Consider the following 13,899-nt stretch of genomic DNA (forward strand, 5'->3'; position numbering starts at 1 on the left):
TTGAACACCCCTTGGGCCGACCCTGTGCTTGATTGACAGTGGTTTTAATAAAATTTCGTGGTTTCCAAAAATAAAGGATTAACATAAACAACCCTTCACATAGTGTTGACTTGAACCTAATGATTTTGTGAAGATGTATGTAATTTGCTTTAACGAATTAATTTTCATAATTTTAACAATGTCACATACAACCATTTTACGAACCAAATGCATTTTGTTGTGTTTTGTTAACTTGTGGAGAATATGGTTCAAATTTAATTGAATTGCAAAGCTGCTAATACATATAATATTAATAGGAAATAACTTTTTAGTTTTTAAATATTTTATAAGATTTAGAGCCTATAAAATCTCACAAGTAACATACCCCATAACCTTTTGTATTCATATTGATAACGAATATTGTTACGCAGATTATAAGGCCGACCAAATAAAAGTTATAGACCTTAAGAACAATAACATACATTTTGTATTCATGTTGATAACCTTTTGTATTCATATGGAGAACATGTCACATAGATAAGAAAGATTCTTTTATTAGACCTTAAGAACAATAACTTACATTTTGCAAAATGTTTTTCTATTCAGTATATATTGATGTATTATATTATTATTCATGGATGATGAAAAACACTTCTCTCAATTTTCTCTCTCAATCAATTCAGTTCTCATCTTTCTACACGATTGATCTTAATGCAAGAACAACGAAAGGGAGAAATCAAAGAAAAAACGCTAAAATGTGAGAATTGCATATTGAGTTATGTGAACTGAGGCGTATTTTCCATCTCACATACAAGAACTCTTATTTCTTCAAATTACTATTTCACTTGACAACTTCAGTCCTCAAACTCTTTCTTGAATTACTTTTAACCCACCATCTTTTACACTTCCCACTTTATATATAGAAAAAAAAAACTTGCATTTCCAAAGCATAATTGAATAACCGAAGGGTATTTTTAACAACCTTCCTTAATTCCGATTTTGTAAAGGATTAATATAAACAACACTTCACATACGTCTGGTTCCCGAGTTTAACAACACAAAAGAAAATAAGAGAAAAGAAAATCGTGAGAGAAAAGAAATGAAAACAATTTTTTTTGTGTTCCCCAGTTGGAAAGAAATGGAAGGAAAATTAATTATGTTATTCTTTCTTTCCAAATCCTCCCAAATCGGAAGGAAAGTTAGAAAGGAAAGTGGTCATTCAATTTCTCTCCACTTCCTTCCTTTAATGAAACTTGGGAACATAAATTTGTTTTATTTTCTTCTCATTTTCATCACTTTTTTCATTAAGCTGAACTCAGAAACAGGGTAATAGTGTTGACTTAAGTCCAATGATTTTGTGAAGATGTATGTATTTTGCTTTAAACGAATTAACTTTCATAATTTTAACAATAAATTGTAGCAATGTCACATGCAACCATTTTACGAACCAAATGCATTTTGTTGTGTTTTGTTAACTTGTGGAGAATATGATTCAAAGATAATTAAATTGCATAGTTGTTAATACATATAATATTAAAAGGAAATAACTTTTCAGCTTTTAAATATTTTATAAGATTTAGAGCTTATAAAATCTCACAAGTAACATAATAGCCTTGTATTCATATTGATCATGAATATTGTTATATAGATTATAAGGCCGATCAATTTAAAGCTATAGAAGAGTAGTTTAGTAATTGAACTTGACCCAAAGAAGCATGGAGAACATGTTACGTTGTTCTCCATCCTATCAAGAACACACACACAATCTCTCTTCCTCTCATCTTCTACCACATGCATTCTCTCCTCCATGTCACCACCACGCTCCTCGTCGTTGTAGGTATCTCCTTCAGCTTAAAAATGAAAAAAAAAAAAAAATACAAATTCAATGACCAATGATAGCTTAAATAATTCATAATAATTAAAAGAAAACACTAAGAAAAATCTAATGATTAAAAAATAACTAAAGATCATATTGCATGGATGGATTTTTATTTATTTTCCTTCATTTGTATTAAATCTCATAAACGGGAACTAAGTGTAATACTTGTTAAATTGGATTCTTGTTTCTTTTTCTCTTTTTAATAATGTAACTAGGTGAATGCCCGTGTGTTGCGCAAACGTAAGTAAAATATTGATGAATATATTATTATTAAAAAATATCATTGTTACTAACTTTGAATTAATAATTATGTATAAAACATTCTAATTATTTTTAATAAAAGATAACATATAAATATTACAATTAGGTGCTATCCATGGGTTATGGGTTATGTATCAAAGTAAAAAATAAATTTATTTCTTGATTTATACTTATTTTTAATTATTAATGGCTAATGAGTTTATATAGATATTTTATGATTATAAGTTAATCGTTATATAGATATTTTATGATTGTAAGTTTATATAGATATTTTATGATTTTTGTTTCTTTTTCTCTTTTCAATAATGTAACTAGGCGAATGCCCGTGTGTTGCGCTAAGGGTGAGTATGGTGCGGTTTGGTGCGGTTTTCAGACCAAACCGAACCGCAAACCGCATGGTGCGGTTTTTGCATTCTTAAAACCGTTGGGTGCGGTTTTGCAATGGTTCGGTTTTTCAGTTTTTAAATGCGGTTTCGGTTTGTATCGGTGCGGTTTTGGTTTTTAAACCGTGTTAAGAATTTGGTGCAGTTTTTTTTTTATCTTTTTTTGTTCGGTTTTTTAAAACTGTAAGAACTGAAAACCATGTGCATATAAGCTTGTATTGTGCTGTTTTTTTTAATACATTCATTTTCAGCTCAAAACAAAATTACATAATCAAAAATTGTAAGTCGCTTAAAATACAACTTGTGACCACTCTCACAAACTAATTAATGATTGAAGGTTGGTTGATTTTAAGTTAATTTGTTACAAGCTTATTACATGTAATCGATTGGTACGTTTGGCTAACAATAGAACATTTCTTTTACACCCCATATAGTTTTATACAAACACAAAATAAACATATAATACATATATTATCGTTTATAACTATTTTCAATAGAATGTATATAATATACATTGATTGATTTATTACTATACACGCTTGCGGTGCGGTTCGGTTTTGATGGACCGGTTTTTAGGATAGAAACCGCACCGCACCGTTGCCCTTCGGTTTTTGCAAAAATTAAATCCGCACCATTGGTTTTTGCATCGGTTTCGGTTTTTCGGTTGCGGTTTATTGCAGTTTTATCGGTTTTTCTTTAGTCGGTTCGGTTTTTGCTCACCCCTATGTTGCGCAAACGTAAGTAAAATATTGATGAATATATTATTATTAAAAATTAGGTGCTATCCATGGGTTATGGGTTATGTATCAAAGTAAGAAATAAATTTATTTCTTGATTTATACTTATTTTTAATTATTAATGGCTAATGAGTTTATATAGATATTTTATGATTATAAGTTAATCGTTATATAGATATTTTATGATTATAAGTTTATATAGATATTTTATGATTCTTGTTTCTTTTTCTCTTTTTAATAATGTAACTAGGCGAATGCCCGTGTGTTGCGCGAACGTAAGTAAAATATTGATGAATATATTATTATTAAAAAATATCATTGTTACTAACTTTGAATTAATAATTATGTATAAAACATTCTAATTATTTTTAATAAAAGATAACATATAAATATTAAAATTAGGTGCTATCCATGGGTTATGGGTTATGTATCAAAGTAGAAAATAAATTTATTTCTTGATTTATACTTATTTTTAATTATTAATGGCTAATGAGTTTATATAGATATTTTATGATTATTGATTTGCATATTTAAGTTAATCGATCAAGTATTCAAGATTATTATATAGTCAAAGATGTATTAAACTCATTGTTCTAAATACGATTGAGATTTCCTTCTTTTTTTTTTTTTTTTTTTTTTTTTTTTTTTTTTTTTTTTTTTGTGAAGATTCCTGATATCTGATAAAGATAAAGATTCATATACCAATATCCACAATCCAAAATTACATATATCCAGTTTTGAAGATCATTAAGCCCAAAACACCTATATTATTACCTATATTGTGTCATGTGTGTGCAAAATGAAAACTAAAATAAGAAACCAAAACCATAGCTTCAAAAATATTCATAAAAAAACTGGTTCCAAGTAGCACATATTCACACACAAAAGGAATGTGGAGATTAAAAAAAAAAAAAAAAGTTATAATATCTTTCGAAGAAGCCATTGAAGAGTTGTCTTGTTATCGTCTTTGTATTCCATGTTTTCTATTTCTAAAATGTCAAATATAACCTACAACCATACAACATTAAATAATTAAAATAATAATATATCATTTCTTTAATGAATTAAAAGGAAAATATAATTTCATAATTCATAGTTTCATACCCCCTGTTTACAGTTTGACCTCCCAGATCAGGTGATGATAACTGTCACTTTCCCCACATCTGCACATCATAAATCTATTAGACACATTCAGAAAATCTGTATATGTATTATGCATGGATGCATTGCATCATGATGATTCTTACATCCAATCAGTGAACAAAGAGAAAGCTGAATTTTTAGAAGCAGAATTGCGATTTCCACAGAATGGCCACGAAGATCTATTATCATTCCTGACCCTTCTTCATCTTCCTCCTGCATCATCAATAATTTCCATTACTAAGATATTTCAGTGCTTATAATGTTAATGGTAATTAGTATTTACTTTAATATTAAATGAACAACCTATTGAGTATTAACCTAATTTTGTATCATAGTTTCGTCTTCACTTACAAACAATTAAGCAGCAAAAAGGGTTGAGATCGTACTGAAAAAGTTAAATCAGCCTCTGTTTCTTTCAAATTCCGAAAACTTTCTGCAGAATCATCGTCTCGATGAACAATAATTGAACTCGAAGGTGTCTCAATGATTTCTGCAGCAGCAACGTGTTCCTGTATGGAAACCGAAGAAGTTCCTTCTTCAACACCATTCAAAACCCTGGAGTGATCATCAATTTGACCACGTGAAGGGTTGGGGTTTTGAGATCTAGACGTTGAAGGTCTCTGTCTCTTCTTCTGCTTCTTCATTCGATTCTTCATTCCTCCCAATTTACTGTTGCATACAACGATATAATCAAATATTTTCAACAAATGGCAACAGCGATAACTTTTGTTTAGCAAAACCAACTGATTAATAACTTAATAAACAATCAAAATCAAACTCTTACAATAACAATAAGTTGACAAGAAACTTACGCCATTAACCAAGAGCTACTTCTAAGGCCAAATGGAATGGTGCGGCACTCAGTCACTCACCTCCTACGTGGAGCTCGGAATGCCATGGGGACACCGCGGCACTGCTTCTTGGCAATTTGGGGGATACGAATAGAATTTCTCATGTAGAAAATTATGATAGTGTTATAGCACTAAATAGTTTTCATGTCTTTTTTTTTTTCAAATTAATTATAAAAACAAATGTAATCTTATAAAACATACTTTTTAAATTAAACATACTATTTAATAAAACATAAACTTTGAATTGAAAAAAAATATTACAAGACCAAAAAAATGATATATTTAAAACATAAAAACGATCCTAAAATTTAAGCTTTGTCAATATCTTTCACGAATTTTCGCCTTCATCGCTTATACCACATCTGCATCTTCGTGCTCCAAACTTTCCATGATAGTCCTAAGAATTGCCAAGTCATTCAATGTTTCTTCTCGTTCGCGTCACTGCTTCTTGGCTACTGCTTGACTACAAAGGAAATCTAAAGGCTCATGTCGCAAATCATTTTTTCTTTTGAATTATATTGTGATTTTGGAACTTCACTTCAATTCCCGCAATATGCTTTGATTTTCTGTCAACTTCCTCTGCATATTTGTAGCGCGCTTCGTTTTATCGTGTCCTACCGATCGTCGTGGAAGGGATCTCTTCGATGTCGTACGTAATCTCATAGGTGTCGACGTTGAGGTCGATGTGAGTCCTTGCGTCAAAAACGTCAACCAAACTCGGATTTCGAGACCTCTTAGATTGCACATCCGTCGATGTTGGAGTTTGAGTACATTTTGGATCTCTTCTCAGCATCTCTCATGCTCTCTCAAACTCAAACGTATCACTCATTTTAACTCAATATTGCTCAATTGTGGATTTAAACAACTCGAAGTCCTTGCAACCTCTCTGCTTTTCCAAACAAAGCTTTTTATAGATCCTATTGAATTTTTTGTACCTCCTATTCATTTGAGTCAATTTACTACTTAGCATATCTGTATTGTGGTATGATTTTTTTTCAAGATACTGTGAAATTTGCTGAGCGCCGCTTCCTAAAAAGCACATCTCTTCATACCAATTCCTTGACTTTCATTTTTCGATGTCTCACGCCATGCTACCACTAAAGCGTACTCTTCCTCCGATGTTCACCATTGTGGAATTTCTTCATTTTTTGTGGTAACTGAAAGGGTTGAGAATAAGATGATACATTCATTAACAGGGGAAATGGCTTTTAAATAGCTAAGAACAGCCCAATGTATATTACACATATATTACAGAGGATATTTGCAATTAAGGAGATTCCACTAAACTTAGGAAACTAAATAACAAACAAATATACATAAGCAATTATATCAGTATAGAATATATGCAGAATCACTTTTATACAGGGGAAGATTGAGGAGGATATTTCTCCTTATCATGCCCCGCAAGATGGACGGCCTGTGGGTAAGGCCAATCTTGGAAACCAGAGAGCTGAATCGATGTTTGGGAAGAGGTTTTGTCAAGGCATCGGCTAGTTGATCATCACCTGATATGTGTTGTACCCGAAGTGTGCTAAGTTGAATTTGCTCACGTACAAAGTGGAATGCCAGGGCAAGGTGCTTCATACGAGAGTGGAAGATGGGATTTGCTGAGTAGTGTGTTGCACCGAGATTGTCACAGTAGATGGTTGGACAAGTGTTCTCAGATAGACCAAGTTCATTGAGAAGAGAACGTAACCAGATAATTTTAGCTGTGGTTGAGGCTACAACTCGGAACTCGGCTTCAGTAGAGGATCGAGCAATAGCTCGTTGTTTCTTGGAGCTCCAGGAGATGGGATTACGGCCTAAATACACGATGTTTCCAGTAGTGGAGAGGTAATTATCTGTGTCACGTGTCCAATCAGCATCAGTAAAAGCATGTAAAGTAAGGGGAGAATTGCAATGAAGTTGGATACCATGAGATGAGGTACCATTGAGATAACGAAGCAAACATTTTAGTGCAGTCCAGTGAACATCGGTGGGTTGATGAAGGTACTGAGAGAGTTTGTTTACAGCATATGCTACATCAGGACGTGTAAGAGAGAGGTATTGAAGGCTACCAACCAATGCATGATATTCAGTGGGGTTTTGGAGAATGGACCCCATTTCCTGGGAAAGTTGAGGATAGACAGCCATAGGAGTGGGAACATATTTTGAATCAAAAATTTTGTACCGGATGAGGATGTCGTTAATGTATTTGGTTTGGTTTAGAAAAAGACCATGTTTGTTAGGAATGACCTCAACACCAAGGAAGTAGGAAAGGGAACCCAAGTCTTTTAGAGAGAAGCGTGTAGAAAGAGTGGAGATGAAACTATTGAGTTGAGAAACTAAAGGGCCCGTGACAATGATGTCGTCAACATAGACAAGAAGATAAATAAGTGTTGAGCCATGACTATATATGAAGAGGGAAGGGTCAGCTAATGAGTTGAGGAATCCATATGTGAGTAAGTAGTTTTTGAGTTCATTGTACCATACCCGTGGTGCCTGTTTGAGGCCATAGATGGCCTTGGATAACTTGCAAACATAGTCAGGATGATCTTTATCCTTGAATCCAGTAGGTTGAGCCATGTAAACGGTTTCAGAGATAGCACCTTGAAGGAATGCATTATTAATGCCGAGTTGTCGTAATGACCATGTCTGGTTAGTGGCAAGGGAGAGTATGGTTCGAACTGTAGTCGGCTTTACAACGGGGCTAAAGGTGTCAAAGTAGTCAATGCCAGGGCGTTGGTGAAATCCCTTGGCAACAAGGCGGGCTTTGTGACGTTCAACAGAACCATCAGGTTTGTATTTGGTCCAAAATATTCATTTGCAACCGATAACGTTTTGAGATGGGTGAGGGGGAACAAGATGCCATGTTTTATTGGAAGTTAGAGCATCAAATTCAGCTTGCATGGCTGCATGCCAAATCGGAATTTTGAGTGCTTGTGTGGCACTGATGGGTTTCGTAGGGGTAATAGAGGATGTTTGTTTGGCAGTGAGAGCATACTTTGGGTTAGGTTTGGTAATATTGTTTTAGAGTCGTGTGATGATGGTGCGATAAGGTGGAAGAGGAGGAGGAGGAGGGAATGGTGATTGGTTAGATGATGTTGTGGAAGGTGACACAGGGGCTGATATAGGAGGGGTAGGTGTTGAGGGGGTAGGAGATGTTTGTGTAAAGGAGGAAGGAAGAGGGGAATTAATGGTGGGTAAAGGTTGATTTGGAAGAGGAGGAGTAAAGGGAAGAGGCATGGTGCACCAAGAGTCTATGGAGGAGGTTGTTATTGCATTGGACTTTGATAAGGAAGAAAAGGGAAATTCATTTTCAATGGATTTTACATGGCGTGATACATACACTTTGTTTATGGTTGGATCTAAACAATAATATGCACTTTGAGATGATGAATAACCAACAAAAATGCAAGGAGTAGATCTTGGCTCCATTTTGTGGTGACAATAAGGACGTAACCATGGATAACATAAACATCCAAAATTCCTTAGTTTAGAGTAGTTAGGAGGATGTTGGAAGAGTTTGAGATATGGAGATTGATATTGTAGTGTAGGTGTAGGAAGGCGGTTGATCAGGTATGTAGCTGTGGCAAAAGCATGAGGCCAATGGGTGGTTGGAATACAAGCATGAGAGAGAAGTGTAAGGTCTGTTTCTACAATGTGACGGTGTCATCGTTCTGCATAACCATTATGTTCTGGTGTGTGTGGTGGGGAGGTGAGATGAGATATTCCAGTAGAGTGAAGAGTGGGGTCGAGTTTAAGGTATTCTCCACCATTATCCGAAAACAATTGGAGTATGGGTTTATTAAAGAATTTTTCTACTAATGCTTTGAAGCGAAGAAATATTGATTGTGTATCGGATTTTCGTTGTAAAGGGTAAAACCATATGTATTTAGTGTAGTGATCAACAAAGATGACATAGTATTTGAAGTTTTCATAAGACTGGACTGGAGCTGTCCACACATCAGAAAATATTAATTCTAAAGGTGAATGTGTAACTAGAGTTGATTGAGAAAATGGTAGCTTATGGCTTTTATTAATATTGCAAGAATTACAACTTGATTGAGGTAATGTAATGGAAATTGTGAATTGAGATGCTTGATAACAGCGATAGATGGGTGACCAAGGCGATGATGACAGTCACGACATGATTTAGCAAAGCTTGAGAAAAGTGTTGGAGAAGGCGTTTTCTAGTCATAAACTCCACTTTTAGGCTGTCCCGTGAGAAGAGTTTGCCCCGTTGAAAGTGCCTTAATAAGGAAAGTAAAGGGTAAGAATTCAACTGATGTAGAGTTATCATGACATAATTGTGAGATAAAGAGAATGTATCGAGAGATAGATGGAACATATAAAACATTTTTGAATATAAAGGTCTGAGTTGAAGTAGAGATAGAGAAGGAACTAGTGTGAGAAATGGGAAGAGCAAATCCATCCCCAATGATTAGCTCATCAGATCCATCATATGGTGCATGAAGAGATAGGTTTGCAAGATCATTGGTGACATGATGAGTGGCACCACTGTCGAGAAGCCACAAGGACGAGAGTGGTGTAGTAACTGTGGCAACATGTGCTTGAGGAGCATGAGGTCGACTTGATGATGGTATTGGTGTAGTAGGGAAAACAACTTGAGGATAAGTACGTTTGAAAGTGTGACATTTTGAGACAACATGACCTAGGATGCGACAAAACTGACACTTTCCAAGGAAGGGTTTTGAAGCCCGGTTTGACATATTTGTAGGAGTTGGAAGAAGTCCAGGTGTATATGGTGTGCGAGGTTGGTTATGATTGCGTGGATTGTGGGTTTTGTAGGCAGCATGGACAAAAGCGGGGTAAGGATTGATGTTGTTTTGGTTAATGGTAAGTTCATGTGTAATGAGTATTTCATGGAGTTCTTCAAAGGAAATGGTTGTATCTCGCCCATTAGTAGCATCAATGACCGGTTTGTATGCTTCATAGTCCAGACCTCTCAAAACTTTGGCGATAATGTCTTCATGGTCCATGGGTTTCCCCATGATAGATAATTGGTCGGTGAGGGTTTTGATGGATCGCATGTACTCAGTGATACTTTGGGTGGAGAGTTTTGTGAGTCGATTGAGATTGTTTTTGATTTGTAAGAGATGACCACGAGATGGGTTGGCATATGTTGATGCAAGGATGCGCCAAATTTCAGCAGAAGTTGAGGAGTGGGATACACGAGGTACAACAGTGGCTGAGAGAGTTCCAAGAAGAGCACCAAAAATGAGTTTATCTTGGCGCACCCATGTTGAATAGGCTGGATTTTCGGTTGTAATAAAATTGGTTGTGATTTTAGGAGAGGGTGGTGGATGAGTACCATCTACAAATTTATATAGATCGTAGCCAATTAGGGTTGCTTGAGTTTGAGATTTCCATGGAATGTAATTGCTTGGTGTGAGCTTGATTGTGTTGTTGAAGTTGATTATGGTGAAGGGTTTTGTAGGTTCGTTGTTGTTGGGAATGGTAGCATCATTGTTGTTGGTCATGGTTGATGAAAAGTGTTTGAGAGTATAGAGGAGGATCAATAAAGCTCTGATACCATGAAAGGGTTGAGAATAAGATGATACATTCATTAACAGGGGAGATGGCTTTTAAATAGCCAAGAACCGCCCAACATATATTACACATATATTACAGAGGATATTTGCAATTAAGGAGATTTCACTAAACTTAGGAAACTAAATAACAAACAAATATACATAAGCAATTATATCAGTATAGAATATATGCAGAATCACTTTTATACACGGGAAGATTGAGGAGGATATTTCTCTTTATCAGTAACAGCTTCCTCTTTCCCTTTCCTTTTCCTTTTCCCTTTCTATTTCCCTCTCCTACTACTTTTGTATTACATTTCGGTAACGAATTCTACTAATGGTTGTGTGGGTGGTGGTTAGGTGGTTGTTGTGTTTGGACATTTAGCATCGAAGATAAAATATGGAAAAGGTTTTGTTGTAATTTGGGTTTTGTCCACAATAGCTATTTTGAATGTAAGGCGAGGAATGAAATTACATTAGAGGTGAGGTGGGATTGAAATAAGTTTGTTGGTATGGTATTTATAACAAACTTTGAGAGTTTTAATAGGTTAATATAATTTGTGTATCCGACAAATCTGATAGAAGAGGATGTGTTTGGTTATGAGTTTGGGTTTGATAGAGGAGTTGTGTTTGGTTGTCAAGATTATCCAAGTAACTAGATTGTAAATATTTAGAGGCAAAATGAATTGCTTATATCATTCATGACATTTTCATTGTTATTTTAAAACGGTTTTATGTGTGACATTCTCATCTTCATTATTACAGGATGTTTTTTAGAAACATTTTTAACAAATATAAATAATAACAACCACATATTAACAAAAATGCGAAACAAAAGTACATTTTATTATGTAACTTGCTAGCTGTTAGCTGTTCTTGGTGGCTGTTAATAAGTAATAATCATTAAGCATTTTAGTTGAAAAAGTCCAATATGACATAATCAAGAATATGCAATTTAACTATGTAAGAAATCCAAATATATTAGAAAAAAACGTTAATCTAATATTGTTTCTTGCCACCTCCAAAACAAAAAGGCTTTGGTTTTCTTCTTGGTTTGGGCTTGATTTCTTTTCTCCTCCCCAACTTCATTCCAACAAGTAGCTTTTTTTCATGGTGATCACAACAGAAAGCCGAATCTAAATAACGCTTTCTTTCAATTGACAGATGAGATTTAACTGAACTTTACCATTGGATTAAATTCAAAGCTAAAAAAAGCTTAAATTAACATATTTGATGCATTTACCTTTGCTTGATTCTCTATATAATCGCTTCCTTTTATATTTACCAAAATCTTTCTAGTTGTCTTTGTATTAAAATCTCACTCTCACCATCGTGCTAAAAAAATCAAGATGTAATAATTTGCAACAAATATAAAGTCAATATATCCTACAAAATATCAAAAACAAATACCAATACTAATTTTTTTTTTTTTTTTTTTTTTTTATCAAATTTTTAAAAAAAGGCAGTGAAAGAAATGATAAATGGAAGAAAACAAAATGGAGCCCACGAAAAAACCATCAAACCGTTGGCAACAGCTGTAATCGCAAGAACAACCTGTCACAAAACGGGCAGCCGGGCCATTCTTTCTTAACACTATTCTCCTCACGGGCACCCCTGCCCGTGTTCTTCCTATATTAACCCACCCCACCATCCTTAAATCAATCACTCAAATTCCCTATTTCTCCATAACTTCAAACATTCTCTTCGATTCCTTTAAATCACTCTTCAATTTCGAAGCAATGGAATCAATGAAGATGAAGCTCTTCGCCGCCGTCCTTGTAATGTTGATGGCCGTATCGGCCGTGACAAACGTCAATGCACAAATGGCTCCGGCCCCTTCTCCGACCTCCGACGCCGCCGCTTTCGTCCCTACCGCCGTCGCCTCCATCATTGCTCTCTCATTTGGGTTTCTGTTTTGAATCGATTTGAGCTTCGATTTTATATAATGTAGAGATTCATTTTGTTTGAAGTTATGGTATGTAGAGTTTCCTTCTTCGATCTCATATATTGTCGAGATTGAAGGGGAAAATGCTTTAATGTCATTATTTAATGTGTTTATTATTATTATTATTATTTTTTTTTTTGTGGTTTAATTCTTCTCATTTTGTGATAAATTGTGATGCTGCTATTGTAATATTCTTGAACATAATGCATTTTCGGTGACTGTAGTTAAATAAATATTTTTCTTGTAAATTTGAAATTTCTGATTTCTGTAAAATGATTCGCACTGTTGTAAACAAATATAAGGATTCCAACACAATATTATTTTGTACATCAAATTTAATTTTAGCACCATTGGTACATTAAAAATGATTAATATTAGAGCTTTACTTATTGTCATTTTTTTTTTGAAAAAGAAAACCTATTTTTACAAATTCCATATGTTTTTTTTGTAATGTGTTTTTTTTTTTTTCAATAATCAAATTCTTACTCATTCATTTAGAAACAATTGAATTTATGAACTCCATCTTTTATTTTGTTATTTTTAAAAATATATATTTATGTTATTTTAGTAAACAAATAAAAAACCTACAAGTTATATTATTTTCTATATTCAAAAAATTTGTTTAATTTGTACAAAACTAACAAAATAATTATATGTATAATATGATTAGAGTGGACTTATTCACTAAGACGATCATATATTGGTGTGCTGATTGTGATATATAAGAACAATCATATTTATTAGAACTTAATAAAATAACCACAAACATGAAACATCCTTAAATTTCAATTCCTTAAATTCGGTAATATGCTTTTCTTTTTTCTAGAAAAAGACTCAAATAAATCTACACATGGATCAAATTTCATTTAAAATGTCTTAATATTACTAGCCTTCCATGCAAATGTTAATAATGTCATCATATGTGACCTTCGTTGTCGACTCCAATAGGATTTAATTTACCTTCTCACTCATGCAATCGGTACAAATTTCATAATAAAAGACAGTAGCGACTTCAGCTTTTATTTTTATTGGGGGCACTATTGATTTTCTTTTCAAAAATTGTAAGTAAATTCTAAAATAATTGATATGTATATGCAAAAAATTTTAGTCAGTGGGGGCATGTACCCCCACTACCAAACCTCAACATCCGCCACTTATAAAAGACATTTGTTAATGCTCGCGACCTG

General features: G+C 33.9%; 2 protein-coding genes across 4 annotated transcripts; one reads left to right on the top strand and one right to left on the bottom strand.

Moving 5' to 3' along the window:
* Positions 1–3,915: 3,915 nt before the first annotated feature.
* Positions 3,916–5,330, bottom strand: LOC145029030 (uncharacterized). Of its 3 annotated transcripts, none has more exons than XR_013676328.1 (5): positions 5,255–5,323; positions 4,734–5,051; positions 4,487–4,595; positions 4,344–4,402; positions 3,916–4,247 (listed from the first exon to the last, which is right to left on the bottom strand). XR_013676328.1 is itself a non-coding variant. In XM_078977681.1 (5 exons), exons 1-4 carry the CDS (start codon positions 5,197–5,199, stop codon positions 4,371–4,373), a joined length of 429 nt encoding a protein of 142 aa, XP_078833807.1. In that variant the 5' UTR covers positions 5,200–5,330; the 3' UTR covers positions 3,916–4,247; positions 4,344–4,370. The 3 variants fall into 3 exon arrangements, 2 of the variants coding, with proteins under 2 accessions (XP_078833807.1, XP_078833806.1); XM_078977681.1 differs by having other exon boundaries at positions 4,769–5,051; positions 5,195–5,330; XM_078977680.1 differs by having other exon boundaries at positions 4,769–5,051.
* A 7,085-nt stretch (positions 5,331–12,415) lies between these two features.
* Positions 12,416–12,945, top strand: LOC145031431 (arabinogalactan protein 13-like). Its single transcript, XM_078979980.1, has one exon. It carries the CDS (start codon positions 12,507–12,509, stop codon positions 12,684–12,686), a length of 180 nt encoding a protein of 59 aa, XP_078836106.1. The 5' UTR covers positions 12,416–12,506; the 3' UTR covers positions 12,687–12,945.
* The last annotated feature ends 954 nt before the right edge of the window (positions 12,946–13,899 follow it).

This window comes from Lactuca saligna, chromosome 2 (assembly GCF_052625555.1).
Source record: "Lactuca saligna cultivar CGN05327 chromosome 2, ASM5262555v1, whole genome shotgun sequence".
NCBI lineage: Eukaryota > Viridiplantae > Streptophyta > Magnoliopsida > Asterales > Asteraceae > Lactuca > Lactuca saligna.

What these genes read in the sequence shown, in the direction of transcription:
- LOC145029030 (XM_078977680.1), bottom strand. Translation starts at nt 5,280, where the DNA reads ATGGCATTCCGAGCTCCACGTAGGAG. An exon ending in TTCCGAGCTCCACGTAGGAG is followed by an intron (nt 5,052 to 5,254) that starts GTGAGTGACTGA and finishes TGTATGCAACAG; the next exon opens with TAAATTGGGAGGAATGAAGA. An exon ending in TCTTTGTTCACTGATTGGAT is followed by an intron (nt 4,403 to 4,486) that starts GTAAGAATCATC and finishes TATGATGTGCAG; the next exon opens with ATGTGGGGAAAGTGACAGTT.
- LOC145031431 (XM_078979980.1), top strand. Translation starts at nt 12,507, where the DNA reads ATGGAATCAATGAAGATGAAGCTCTTCGCCGCCGTCCTTGTAATGTTG.